Source organism: Arvicola amphibius, chromosome 1 (genome assembly GCF_903992535.2).
Source record: "Arvicola amphibius chromosome 1, mArvAmp1.2, whole genome shotgun sequence".
Classification (NCBI taxonomy): Eukaryota; Metazoa; Chordata; class Mammalia; order Rodentia; family Cricetidae; genus Arvicola; species Arvicola amphibius.
The window spans coordinates 63,833,593-63,848,697 of record NC_052047.1 but is presented as its reverse complement, the minus strand read 5'-3'; the positions used below and the strand labels follow the sequence as shown (position 1 = coordinate 63,848,697).

The 15,105-nt window shown below is 53.7% G+C and overlaps 1 protein-coding gene across 1 annotated transcript in view; it reads right to left on the bottom strand.

The window, feature by feature from the left end:
* Positions 1 to 1,489: 1,489 nt before the first annotated feature.
* Sorcs2 (sortilin related VPS10 domain containing receptor 2) overlaps positions 1,490 to 15,105 on the bottom strand; it is a 375,316-nt gene continuing 361,700 nt past the window's right edge. Inside the window, 8 exon segments of the mRNA XM_038340624.1 lie at positions 1,490 to 2,169; positions 4,122 to 4,225; positions 6,814 to 6,916; positions 7,402 to 7,501; positions 8,723 to 8,848; positions 9,635 to 9,747; positions 10,767 to 10,890; positions 11,985 to 12,118. Coding sequence (XP_038196552.1) covers positions 2,105 to 2,169; positions 4,122 to 4,225; positions 6,814 to 6,916; positions 7,402 to 7,501; positions 8,723 to 8,848; positions 9,635 to 9,747; positions 10,767 to 10,890; positions 11,985 to 12,118 — 869 coding nt within the window. The 3' untranslated portion in view covers positions 1,490 to 2,104.

Genomic DNA, 15,105 nt, shown 5'->3' with positions numbered 1-15,105 from the left:
TTGGTTTTTTTCTTTTTTTAGAAAGGAAAAACAAAGAATTCATCACCTCTGCTATGCCCACATGCCAGGTATGCACAGGGCCCAGTGGAGAGGGACATGAGCCCCTGAGCTGGTAGCATCTGGGCTGCCAGTGGGTGCTTTTGCCCCTGGCTGTACAATGCATGGCACCTCAGCTGATGAGCAGGGAAACCCCGTGCCTGCATAGTGGCCTGCAGTTATGGAGATGAGAACCAGGGAGGCTCTTGGGTCTACACACTCCAAATGACCTTAAGAGAAACAGTAACATGAAATCCAAATAGCTAGGGAAAGCCTACCCAAGTGCCCAAGAAGGGGCACGGCGTGCTCGCGGAAGGCAAAGACCTACAGCTGGTACTCCAGGCACTGGTGAGCTAAAGTGGGGGGCTATGTCCAGGGGTTCTGTGCTGACTTTGGACGTGGTGGGGACTGTGTGGCACATGAGCATCTCCTTTTGTGTGACATTGGGAAAACAAGGACGTGGGGACATGGGTGGGGGGAAAGGGCTCTTCTTGGGTTTCTTTGGGGACAGCAAGAAGGTCTGAGGGTCAAAATTCCAATGGTGTCGTTGCTTTCACTAGTACTAGGTTCCCATCTGTAGCCCCTCACAAGGAGGGCAGCCTACAGCCACCGCTGGAGGGAACCCTAAGCCCCAGAGAGTGGCAGGAAGTGAGGGATGCTGGGGTACAATTGGGACTGTCCAAAGACCATCTTTGTGCCCCACAAAGTTGCCTTGGTCTATGCTGTCCTGTCTCTGACATGAACGTTTAGACACCCAGCCCATCCCCTACAGAGACCAAGTTCTGGAGCTGTCCTGCGTGAGGGTCTGTCGTAGCCCTCCCCTCTTATATAGGCCACATCTCTTGTTCAGGGAGAACTGGTGGGTGCTGGTGGATGCACCAAGCAGCAGCAGAAGGTGTAGAGATGCCTGGGCCTTGGTCTAGGCCTGGGTTCTGGTGGGGCAACAAGAGTCTAGAGGTGGGAGGAGGGAAGAGGAGGGGAGGAGGAAGGGGTACTGACTTCAGCTTCAAGGCAAAAGGTGAATTGTGCCAGCTCACAGCGTCGGCCTGTGCTGGGCTCCTGACTCGGCAGTGGGAGCAGACAGCAGCAGGCACCCTGCAGGGTAGGAGCAGAGAGCTGACCCGGGAGCCACCTCTGCTACTTGCTTTCTACAACCCTGAAAATGTCACCAGACTCTGGTTCCTCTACTTCGTTTTACCAGGAAACACTGCCCTCCCACACCTCTTCTGATTGGCTCTACATGGGTCTCTCCAACCATAAGGCATCAAAGCCTAATGCATGCAGCTCATGTTTTTCTGGGGCCTGTGGACTCTTCTAGAGCCCAGGCCTGGCGGAAGCCAGAGTCATCAACCTAGAGGCAGTGGAAGGCTGAGCAAGAACTGCATGTAAGGGTCCCTTCCTTTCTTGCCCCTCCCCACCCCCACCCCACAGCCCTGAGGGAAAACCAGAGGATCTTTGCCCCTCTAAACCCAGCCCTGGGCATCCTAAATAAGGGTTTCTGAGAGTGGGATTCTGACCGATCTTAGATGGCTTCTATTGCCTGGCCTTGAAAACAGAAAGTTAAAAGAAAGAGCCCCCAGACTCAAATAGCTCTACCGAGGCAGGTGCCACCCTGCAGTGGAGAGAGTGGCTGCCTGGAGGGGGATGCTGAGCAGGCCTGGCCCGTAGACTTCCTGGCTCTGGGGTCCTCTGCAGGGACTGTGGGCCTGGGCTAACAGGTCTACAAGTCTGGTGTTGGGGGTGGCTACGGAGTCACCCTAGGTATGGGCTGGGAGAAACCAGGCTAGGGCAGCATGTTCAGGTCTGGGGGCTGTGATGCCTCAGAGTCAAGGGTGGGGACTTGGTGTGGCACCACAGGCCTGTGTCCAGGTGGGTCATGAGTCGGCTGCCCCGGGACCCCATGGGCCAGCTGGGACTGACAGGGAGAGGTGTCTGTCCTCTGAGTGGGGACAGCTAGAGGAGATGACCTTTCCACGGGTCTCAAGGGGGACGTCATTCCAGCTGCACTGGTGATCCTGCGCCCTCTGTGGAGGAAGCAGGAAGAGAGTGTCCTGGCCAGCTGCTGCCATCAGCCCACCAGGTAGCTGTGCATCTCACGAGAGTTGATGCTCAGGACCACACCCGAGTGGTTGCCTAGGGAACAGAAAGAGGCAGCCCATTAGTGGAGATGGTGGGAAACGGACCACACAGGAACACACGTGACCTCAGATGCACCTGGGGCCAACATGCAGTGGGCACTGTGACATTCCCTGTGCCTGGTGCAGGGTGGGGGGTGGGGGTCTCCAGTGTCCTATGTGGTGACAGGAGGGAAGTAAGTGCCGGGTGCCACCACAAGCAGTGGTCCAGAGGGCTGTGCAGTGAGGCACTCACTGACCTGCGTGAGGGCTAACCCTGGCATCGGCAGCAAGGGGGCGCAGGAAGGGCTGAGTCTCTGCCCCCTCTTGGCAAAAAGCACTGTGGTGTGAGGTATAGACCAGGAGACAGGGAGGGAGGTGGGGAGTCACAGGGGGAGAAAGGGAACACAGTGATTGTCAAAGACAGGTTAATAAATGTCCCCGCCTGGGCCGCATTGTGAGACCAGGGGATGTTCTTCACAGCTGTCTCCCTCTCTTACTGTGTGCACAAAACAGATGGTGCTAGTCAGGGGGAGGGGCTGGTGCTACCCAGGCTGTGGGGGCCAGCTCAGGGGCTGTATCTAACTATCCATGTGACTCTCTGTCAGGGCCTCCACCTCACTGGCCCCAGTTAATCTTCTGTACCATCAGTTGCCAGGGCACCATGGAGAAGGACTGTCATAAGCAGTGTCTAGTCCATGCCAAGGTCCCCATTAACAGGGTCCTGGCACTATTACTAGGCGCTTACATGTCGCATGTGTCTGTGGGATAGTGGACTACTGTCTTCCTGAGACCCCCACACCCTCCTAGCAGAGGCTATGATTTCCTTGCATGAAAGCGGGGCCTGGTTATCTGGGCACTTGGCTTAAGCACAGGCTAAACATAAGGCTATGCACAAGGCTGTCTTCCTCCAGCTCCCTCTTGTCACACGAGCAACTCCAAGGCCAAGTTCCAGCTACACATCTGCAAACCCTGAAGCAGCCTCTGCTCCCAGGGTCCTGAGATCTGGGACCTCCGGAGTGCTCAGTAAGTCACTGGTGCTGTGAGGAACCGAGAGACTGCACATCCATCCTCTAATCAACGCTCCTGGGCTGGAAGATGTGGGAAGTGGCTGCAAGGGCTGGGGAAGCTGCCCCTCGCACTCAGAAGGCCTGGATGATGCAGGATGGGATCAGTCTGCCCTTGTGGGGATCCAATGTCAGCCACTGACCTTGTGCCACCTTGGGTGACTGAAGACCTTGCTGGGTCACTAATTCTCAAGGTGGGGGCCATCATGACTGGGATACAGGTCTTTCATTCAAGTGAATGCCTGTGACAGCTAACCTAGACAGAGCCTTGCTGTGTGCCACACTCTGCAGTGTGTTCACAACCACTAAGGGTGAGTAGGCAGAGGTACCCACCAACACCAAAGGGCTATGGGTAGGTCCTGTGTGGGACAGAGATTCAGGTAGTAGGGCTCTGGTTATACCTGAGCACTGTACCAGCTAAGGAGCCACAGGACAGAGAAAATGATATAAGGGAGATGGGGAGGGGAGCCACAGCCAAGGTGGCAGGTCTGGTCCTCTCTCTGCAGGCATGACAGGAAGGAAATTACCTTGGTGGAAATCCTGTGTAAATGGTAACATGCTGTTCTGAGGGTCCATATAGACAATGCTTTTGTACTCTGCATTTCAGTAAGCAGCTAATGGGAGTGTGAGGGAGGATGGGGGTGGGGCAGTCTCACACTCCTGAAAGAGAGCTCCCTGCCTCTATGAGGGCTCTTCAAGCTGACCACCCACTCTCTCAGGAGAGTGCCCTCAGGCAGCCTCTACTTCTACTTCACCCTGTTGGCCCGGGGCTTTCTCTTTATTGTGGCAGAACTAGTGGCCCAGAGACACTCTCTAGCAGGGCTGGCCTGATCTGTGCCCCTTGGGCTCTGATGGACCCCTTTGTGGTGGGAGCAGGCAGAGTCCCCCATGCCCCGGCTCCTACCCTGCATGGTACTCTGGGCATCCTCACTGTGGCTCACGGGACTCGTCATCTCCTGTTCCTTCTCGTTGTGCATCTGGGCGTACACCGTCCTGCCCGGGCGTTTCCTGCTGGCCAGAGATACAGCTCTGCTTTGAATGAGTCCTTGGTCCCAAGTCCCTTGTGGGCATGGTGTAGATAGTGCCACGCAAGACTATTCCCCAGGGAGCCCACCCTCCAGTATGTGCCCTCTACCCAATGTTCTGCTGTCCACTGCTAGCTGCATATAATCATCTACCTATTCTTTATCCAGGCACGCTATGACTGTGGAAGCTCTGGCTTCTTTGTCTCCTACCACTTGGCAGCCAGGACAGTAACACGCACACACACATACACAAACACACACGCGTGCACACACGAGCATGCACGCACAAGTACATACACACCTACACAATGATGGGGCAGTCCTGAGGGGCAGTTGTTGAACTCTGTCCATCTAGACTTTCTGAGACTCCACTGTCCACTTTTTTTCTAATCTAGGCACCAGGGGGAAGCAGAGAGGGTGACAGAGCACATTCTGCCCCACTAGGACTGGGGCTCAGAGTCACAGGTAGGGCCCACTGTGTTGAGAATAGCCCTACTAACTCCAGCCAAATATAGAAAGGCCCATTCAGAGACACAGAGACTGAGACCTAGGGAGTGGTGGTGGCGAGAGTGTATGGAGGCGTGTGGAGGTAGGCACATTCGGTCCCTTGTGTAGGAGAGGAACTAGCTGTGCCTGGAGGGGGTATGAGTCAAGTCCCCTTCAGGAAGGGACGCCTAAGTGATGGACTTAGATGTTGGGTGTGGCCCTACCTGTCATTATAGACTCCTGAGTAACCAGTGACAGTCCTGCCAGTTCTACAAGGGGCTCAGTGTCAGGGAGAAACAGACTTTTGGTGGCTGTGAGACTCCGGAACATTGAGCGGCTTGTTACCTGGCATCCCAGTGCTGAGGACAGCGTCAGTCAGAACACAGCCAGCTCCCTAGTGCCATGGCCTACCAGCGTGTAAAGCCCAGATGGATAAAAGGAAAACGGCATTCTAAAGCTCTAAAGTTTCCTTCTACTGACTGCTCAGAATTCCTCTGCCCTGCTCTGCCTTTTCCCCCTGGGGTTGCCTGGGCATTTGGCCCCTGTCTGAGCTCTCTGTTTCTATGGCAACATATCCCTCCCCTCCAACTTTAAAGCTTGAGCTGGTTCAGAATGATGGTCTTGGCTCTAAGAATGTTGGACCAGCCTCACTCTGGACACATCTGGCACCTCCCCGTCTTGGCACATGGCAGGAAGTGTCCTGTCTTCTGGGCCACCTGCACCACAGGCAGCATCCTTGGGGCAGTTTGTAGAACCACTGGATACTTGGGAAGTCTGGAGGGCGAGGCTGACAATCACCCACAGGGACCAGAACTCTGTCCCTGCTATGAGCCTCATCTACTGCAGGCAGGCCCACTGGCCTCTGACTGACCACCCACAGCCCTGCATGTCCCACACAGGATGGGACCAAGTCTAGAGGAGAATCCATGCTCACATTGACAATGACATCCACCCACGTAGATGTCCAGAAGCATCCGTCTGCTTGGCCATGGGCATCCACCCAGACCCAGGGCTCTCCACCCAAGGCTCATGTCCCACCATCCTGGAGCCATGCAAGGCAGGAATGCTGCTTAGATGGCTTCTTTTTCTTCCTCCCCTCCTCAGCCTCTTCCTTTGCATCCTCTTTTCTAGACAATAACACTACGGCTATGAAGGGGGAAACCTTTATCTGACTGAGGCAGGCCTGTGGCAGGACAGTATCCGGCCAGATCTCTGAGGTATACTCAAAACTGGGCCACCCGTAGGGCTGCCTGCCACTTAGGTCCTGGCCCTGTAATATGAAGGGTGCTAGGGGACAAAGGTGACTAGGGTATTGTCACATTGGCCTGTAACACAGTGTTCCAAGGGTGTTCTTGCTAGAGGGTAACAAATAGCAAACACGGGGCCCTGAATCCAGGTGGGTTTCACGATGGGGGTGGTGGCTGCCTGCCTCCAGATAGCACTACCATGCCTATCACCAACATCCTTGTAGATGGGTCTGTCAAGTGGGCCTGTACCTTCCCATGGTCACCACCCCAGAGCTGCCTCCCAGTGGAGCCTGTGAAGAGGACTTAGCAATGCCAGCCATCAGCCCCACTCAGAACACTGGCAGAGAAGATGAGGGTCATGGCTGCCTCGCAACCTCCATGGAACTATCCCATGTCCTCTGTGAGGATGGGCCACAGACGGAAGAGGGGTTTAAAGGTCTGTATAGGAGACACATGGTCTCTCAATCCCCCTTGGAGTTTCTGGTGCCCTCGGGTCACTGGACGCCCCTGTGGCAGCCATAGCTGAGGTGTGGGAAGCTGGGAGGCAGAGGTACAACAGGCCAGTCCTGTTGCACCAGCCTTAGGCTCAGTATTGTGCCTCCTTGAATCCTGCCTCCTCATCTGTAGGGCAAACAGTGTACCCTCCAGGGAGGATGAGTGAAGGAAGAGATACCCTGAACCTGTGAAGAGGACAAGGCTGAGAAGAAGAGAGACCGAGAGCCTCCTGGTCACCAGCACAGGGAAAGACTCATACCACCTTCCTCCATGGCTTGTGGAAGCCACCGCCTCTAGGGCCATGAGTGGCTTGCCACATGTCAAGGCTGCTGGGAGGCCTTACCTTTTGAACTTGTAGAGGATGAACGCTCCCACTGCAAAGAGCCCAATGACAAAGAGGACCACCACAGCCCAGTAGCCACCACTGCCACTTGGCCTCTGAGGACCTACAAGGAGAACAGCAAGAGGAGAAGCTGTGGGCTGTTTGTCCCCAGCCCTGGCCTAGATGAGCCTACTTCATGCTGTGTGCAGGACTTTCACACGTGGCTGAGTGGACAGCAGGTTATGAAGGAGAAAGAACATGATTTATGGCCTTGGAGGGTTGGCCTCTCTTCCTGTCGAAGTCCTACTTTAAGTAGGGCCTACTTTGTGTTTCCTGCAGAGGGGAGCAGGACCCTTCTTCTGTACTGGTTTTGGTGAATTTACAGGTTCCTGATGGTTGTGGTGGCTTCTTCCATACAGACCATGCCAAGATGGTGAGGCCCAGGGCTAGCTGTGTAGGAGTTGATGCGTCTAGCCAGGGATGCCCCAGGCAGAAGAATCGCTGGCGGCCAGATAAAGGTTCAGACGAGCCCTACAATCACTCCCAGAATCCACTGGCCTGAGTTCATTCCCACCCTGACCCAGAGAGGAACCAAGACGGGTCTGTCACCTTCATCTGTGTCCCTCAGGTCCACCAGGATACGGAGCCCTCCTCGAAGGATGAAGCTGATCCTATGGGAGTTCAGTGCCTGCTGCACAGCTGCGAGTCTCTGTAAGCAAAGGAGGTCACTGGAGACTCCCCTGGGCCTGGGAAGGGATGCTGTCTAATGCCTCTGCATTCTCATCAGGGAATAGCAGGAGAGCCCACCAGTGGTGTTTGCTGGGAGCCACTGACGGTGCAGGTAGTCCTGCTATCAACAAAACTTTCACTTCAACACAGAACAGAGGACAGGTTTCAGTGTGTGAGTGGTGGTGGGGGGGGGGTGTGGAAGACCTGGAGTATTCCCGAAGTCCCCACCCTGGTAATGGTCAGTGAGGCTTGCAGGAAGTGGAAGACCACAAACACAAGACAGGGCAGGACACTCCTCCTAAGGGTGGAGTCAGAGGAGCTGGTGGGTTAGGGAATGTCATGGAACCCCTATGACATGGCCAAGAGCTGAGGCTCACAGCCCGCATCAGAGCTTGTCCAAGCCTCATCATGTGTATGTCACCACCTGTCAGCCACTGTCCAGGACCCAGCATGGAAACCCAGCTGTGCCCAATGGCACTCATGGCCATGCGGCTACATCTCTGAGATCCTAATCTTAGCTAGATCCACTGAGCAGAGCCAGAAGCTGCGACGGGCACAGAATCCCAGTCTTCGGAGGAGAGAAGGCTTTGCCTCCATCCGCACCCTGGACATTCATTACAGGCGCACACTAAGCATACTCCTGCACACAGACACCATGGGGTGGTCATCCCATGACCTCCTGGGTGCCTGGCTGGCTACCACTGTCCCTGTGACCTTGTCTTCAATTTCAGAATGGAGCCAGTTGGCACAAAGGCTACTCAGCCCTCAGCGTATGAGGGCCTTTCTGATGACAGTCCCCAAGGTGCCCCCTGTCAAGGCACTTCATGGAGGATACCCTAGGATTGCTGAGCCGACTTCTGGTTTGCTCTGAGGCCCAGGGTCTACCACGGTACTCACCTGTGTGTCCCAGTTCCCCTAGCAGTGAAGCGGAGATCAGACGACAGCTCCAGACGATGGTGTTAGAGAGTGGAAACCATCCCCACAAACTGGCCTAGCCTCCTCCCCCTGGAAGCTGCCTATATCACCAACCTTAGATGCCAGCAGATGGTGGTACCCCAGGACAGACAGCATTGTAGAAAGAAATAAACCTTCAAGTGATGTCCCACAGAGATGTGCTTGTCAGGAATGATTCAACCTATGCCCTCAGCCACTCAGCCCTGCCATGCAGGGTGCACCTGGGCTCAGGTGGCCATGGACATACCTTGTCACTTGTGAGGCTCCTCTTCCTCGTGGGCCTGGGAGGGGGCAGGAGCACATACAGGTCCGCTATGGTGGGCAGCCCTGGCTTTACCACGGTCACCAGCAGCTCCTCAGGGATGCTGGTTTCCTGTGGGGACAGGCAGGACACTTGGATCCTCATCTGTTCCTCATCCTTTGTCACAAGCTAAATTTGCAGCAACAACTGCTCTCCATTCCTGACCTAGGTATGTCCTGGCCACCTGTCCTGCTCCACACTCCTGCCTCTCAGCCCCTTCGGGTTCTGGCCATGGCCCTCATGCTGCCCCACCTGTTCAGGGTGCCCTTGCAAGCATTTCCCCATCCTGAGCCTGACCCAGCCCTAGCCGTATGCCTGTACAGCCCCTAGCTCACCAAGCTCAGGCTCCTGGAGAGCCCTCTGCCTCCTGGGAGTTTCACTCCATATCCGCTGAGCTGAACTCCTGCTCATCCTTCATTACCCAGAACTCTTTCGCCAGCAGCATTCACAGGATGAAGGAAGTGTGGTCACGGTGGGTTCCTGTGGTAGTCTTAGCTAGGGGGCTAGCATCTTCTTTCTGGGTACCTAGGGACTTAGGTATCCCACTGCCCACTCCAATCCACTACCTTTGTCATGAGTTGCCTGAGAGAGGTGATCACCTATGGTTTTTTCTATGTCTGAGGAGCCCAGTACAGAAAAAGCACCCCACAGATGGGGAACTGGTCGTGGCTTTAAGAGCTCTGGCTCTTCAGAGGAAAGGAACTGACAGTGTCTGTCAATGTAGTCCTGTCCCTCCCTCTGAGCATCCGACCCAGGGCAACCCACCACTTTCCAAGCAGCCCCAGCCTTGTCCCACCCTCATTTCTTAGCCCACAAACCACACCATGACTCAGGAGAGAACTGAAGCCCAAACCACACCTTGGAGAGAAGCCGGGTGACCACCAGCCCCACGTCCTCCCTCCACTCGGGAGTGTTGGGGTTAAAGGTGTCCAGGTCCCTGGAGAACTGCAGAGGCACCACCTGGAACTGAGCTGGAAGAGACAGGGTGGAGCCTGTGAGGTCGGGGGTGTGGCTGGGACCCTGGGCAAGGTCGCAATGCCAGATGGTCCAGATAGCCTCACTGTTAGCCCCACAGACCAGGTTCTGTGTCTGGAAGATCAGAGCCCTCCTTTTGCTCAGCCCTCGGTGCGTGACATGGACTGATGGTGACAGTGGCTATCTTCCGGGGAGGGAGCATGGCACTGCGTGCACCTGCTTTTCATGACCTCTACCCTATGATGTCATCTACTTCAACGTACTGGCCGCCCCACCATGCCAATAGTCCTGTGAGATTAGAAGGCCCATCTTGTCACCCACATTTCATTTCTCAGGGCCCACAGCTCTGCTCTAGAGTCACAGGAATCCTAGCCCCATCTGTCACCTCCGCTGGCTTCCTTCTCCTTTCTCTTGTTGAGTGAGAAATAGCTACACTGGGCAGAGGGCTCAGGGGACAGTTTATTGTGAACTGTGACCTAAACATCCTATGCTGTGGGCAGTCCCAGATCCACAGGGAAGGGAGGACCAGCCCAGGGCAGCCTCATCCCTCAGCCTGCAGGGTAATGTAACTGATGTCTGTGGTCCACGGCTGAGGGACTAAGCTGAAGGAACTTGGGGTAGTGTGCATTGGGGAGACCCCTCCTCCTCCAGACACAGTATTTTACTGAGGGGTTGACAGCCCCAGAGAGTGGAGATAAAGTGAACACCATCTCCAGGCCATCTTAAGGACCATCCTCAGAGTGGCAAGTAGAGAGGCCCATGGAGATGGCAACATGGATTCTCATCTGTTCTTGTTAAATCACTGTGCAACAGACCCATAAGACACACTATGCATTTTATAGAGGGGAGAAACCGAGGTCAGAGAGTCTGGGGCACTTCAATAAGGTCATACAGCCAGTCACAGAATCCAAATCTGCCTGGACTCCTGTACAACCTAGGGCCACCCAAGAGTGAACGGGCCCTCTCCTGCTGTGCACCCATGCTGTCCTGTGTAGGAAGGAGGGGGATAACTCACCCAAGACACGGATGACCCTGGAGTCCTGCAGTACCGAGTTCCCACAGGCAGCCTGCACCGTCACACGCACGTCCCCAGCATCTGTAAATCGCGTTGTCACCGAGTTGTCCAGGGAAAGCAGAGGCTGTGGGCACAAGCAGGATCAGGCCTGTCTGGCAGGATGGAGAGCTATGGTCCACTGTCAGGACCATACTGGGACTGTGCTGGCTTTCATCAGCAAGTGGGAGGCTGGAGGTTTCTGCACTGGCTGTGTCTGGGAGGTGTGGGGGATGGTAGCACACCCTAGCTCTAAGCTGGACCGGGAACATGCCCTGCCTCCATAGCATGGCACAGCCTCTAGAAGAGGCTGCCTGTGGCCTCATCTAGAGCCTTCTGGTTGGTTTCCTAAGCAGCACAGGTCAGGCTCTGTGTCCCATCCCAGTTCGGTTCACCGTCCCACCCACGGTAATGTCCCAGCAGGAGCTCAGGCCCTGCCCTGTGGCAGGAGGCAGATAGTCTCATCATGGGTGAGTGGTGGCATCACCTGGGTAACAGGTCAAGCTGTGCCTTCTATAAGCAAAGGTTCTGGGAGGTGAGTATGGAGCTTGGGGCATTCAGGTGGCAAGGCTACACAGAGCCTCAAACCAAGAGCTCTGGTTCTTCTACAAGCCTCCCACTACAAGAGGCAAGACCTTGTACTTGAAGCCCTTCCCTTCTCTTAGCCCTGTGTGTCAGCGTGTCTGTGGAGATGTAAGGCTACTGCACCCAGAGTGAGGAAAGGGTGCCCCTCCCTAGGTCTTAATGATGGAGATTCCTGCTCCCTCATCATATGCACTGCGGCCTGGTTGTGTCTCCTTTTCAAGAACAGATCATGACTCCCCATGGCTCACAGTGTACAACAGTCTGAGTGAGGCCAAGTTCTATGCCTAGCAGTGATGCCTTCCCTCATCACTCCACTAAGGAAAGCCTCCCCTGAGCCTAAAGTGACACATGCCACACCTGAACTTCCAGTCAACTCTGTTCCATGTCTTTCACAGAACTATCCAGGGGCTTTTCAGAGGTACCCCAAGCCGATGCTCAGGGCGGGTATTGAGTAAAGAAAGGCCAGGATCAGTCCCTTCCAGTGGTCCCACATTGTGCCCTGAGGCCAGGTGCTAAGAGCAATACCTTGCCCCACCCCTTGACACACCAGATGTCAATCTATGAGAGGGAGAAATCAGGAAGGGGTGTAGGGCGCACCTGCAAGCTGTGGCCAATCCACCAGTAGAAGACAGTGAGGTTAGGGTTCATGGGCAGCAGCACAGCTGTGAGGTTCACCTCCTGGTTGATGCCAATGACAGGGACTACCTCGAGGTAGAGGGCCTGCAGGGGGGCTGAAGAATCCCCAGAAGTTCAGGGTTAGGGGAGAGTCAGGCACAGAACTTTTCATTGACTACTTACTAATCATTGATTCCATCAGAGTAATTGGGGCCATCACCACCACCATCATCATCACTGCCATCAGCACCATGATCCCCATCACTACCACCATCATCATCACTACCATCAGCACCATCATCATCACTACCATCAGCACCATGATCCCCACCACCACCATCATCACCACTACCATCAGCACCATGATCCCCATCACCACCACCATCATCACTGCCATCAGCACCATGATCCCCACCACCACCATCATCACTACCATCAGCACCATGATCCCCACCACCATCATCACCACTACCATCAGCACCATGATCCCCATCACCACCACCATCATCACTGCCATCAGCACCATGATCCCCACCACCACCATCATCACTACCATCAGCACCATGATCCCCACCACCATCATCATCACTACCATCAGCACCATGATCCCCATCACCAACATTATCACTACCACTAGTATCATGATCCCCATCACCAATATCATCATCATCATAACCATCAGCACCATGATCCCCACCACCATCATCATCACTACCATCAGCACCATGATCCCCATCACCAACATTATCACTACCACTAGTATCATGATCCCCATCACCACCATCATCACTATCATCACCACCATGATCCCCATCACCACCATCATTACTACCTCCATCACCATGATCACCAACACAGCCGTCACCATCTATCATCACCACTACCATCACCATCACTACTGCCAACACCACCTCTCATCACAACCGATCAGCATAACCATCAGCACCCTACATCCCTCATAATCATCATCAGTTACAATCACCACTCACCACAACCTACCACAGGCATCGACACTCACCGTCCCATCACCACTACCATTCCCATTATCACCACTGATGTTAAGGTTCATGTCCACTGGTTCATGTTTTAAATGTTTGATCCCCAGCTGGTGGTGCTGCTTGCTTGCTCCCTAATGAAAACCTCAGTCTCTACTCCCCTGTTCTACCATGGTGTGAGCAGCTTCTGGCTGCCACATAGTCCTGAACCACTCCACTGTGCTTCCCAACCATCATGGATGAACCCTCTGAAACTCTGAGAGAAAGTAAATACTCCTCCCTCAAGTTCTTCCTGTCAGGTTTGTGGTCACAGAGAAGCAAAAGAACTGGTGGCAGGAACGTGGGGGTGCTGCTGTCACTAAATCAGATTTAAGACTTTGCTGTTGTTTTCAGAAAAGGATTTGGAAAAGTGGCACTTGATGTTCAGGCACACTGGAGGCAAGAGTCCCAGGGTCACACACGCTTGTACTCAGATTTTAAAGGAAAGTTTGTGAAGCCAGGCAATGTGTGCATGGCAGGGTCAAATCCCCTGCAGAGAGACCCTGACGGGGCAATTCATGAAGTTCTGAGGGTGAGGCTTAAGATTCACTGGTGACCCCAGCATGGGTTTCAGGAACATGGGGAGTCGGTAGAGGAAACCTGCAGGCAATGAATGGACCCTGTGTGTAAGAGAGCGTGCCGAAATGGGAAGGACACGATACCAGCACATGCTCCAAGAGCTACGCGGAGCTGTGGGACTCAGTGTTTCCTTGCTGTGCTGCAGGCTGGTTTTGATCAAATCTTTTCTTGCTTTTTTCTTCCCTTTTCTTCTGCTTTTCAGGGGTAATGTTTACCGTAGACAGGAAGTGGAGAATTGACTTTCACAAGGACTGCTAAATGATTTCTTTGGTATGAATGGAGTCTCTGAGCTTAGGCTTTTGAGCACTGTTGGAACTGCTGAAACCATAGTGACTCATGAAGTTGTACTGAATGCGTTTAGCATTAGAGATGTTTGCAGTGTGCTTCTGGGGACCAGAGGTAAGCTACTGTGGTTTAAATCTAAAATGCCCCCCCCAGGTTCATGATTTTAGTTTGCCTTTTTCACCTAGAGGCACTTTTTAGAGAGGCTGGGGAGCCTTTAGGAGGCTGGTCTAGACACCACAGGAGGCAGACATTTGGAGGTTACAGCCCAACCACTCACTCCAGCCTCATTCTCTGCTTTCTGAACCACTGTGTTGTGAGGAGCCACTGGGTCCTACACGCTGCTCTTGCTGTGGATGATACCATGCCTTCCTTGTTATGATAGATAGAAAGAAGCCCTATAAAACTGTGAGCCAAATTAAATTTTTCTAAGCTGTTTCCATCAGGCATTACAGCCACAGCCATGCAAAACTAACTAATGCAACCGCCACCATTATCATCACCACCACTGTCATTACGATCATCATCACCATTATCATCCATATCACCATCATCATCACCGTCATCATCACTGTCATCATCATCACCATCTACAGCATCACCGTCATCATCATCACCATCATCATCACCATCATCATCATCACCATCATCATCATCACCATCATCATCACCATCATCATCATCACCATCTACAGCATCACCGTCATCATCACCATCTACAGCATCACCGTCATCATCATCACCATCATCATCTCCATCACCATCATCACCGTCATCATCACTGTCATCATCATCACCATCTACAGCATCACCGTCATCATCATCACCATCATCATCACCATCATCATCATCACCATCATCATCACCATCATCATCATCACCATCTACAGCATCACCGTCATCATCACCATCTACAGCATCACCGTCATCATCATCACCATCATCATCTCCATCACCATCATCACCGTCATCATCACCGTCATCATCATCACCATCTACAGCATCACTGTCATCATCATCATCATCATCATCTGTCATCATCATCATCACCGTCATCATCATCACCATCTACAGCATCACCATCATCATCATCACCATCATCATCACCGTCATCATCATCACCAACTACAGCATCACCGTCATCATCATCACCAACTACAGCATCACCTCCATCATCACCATCATTGCCCATACTATCAACATCACTA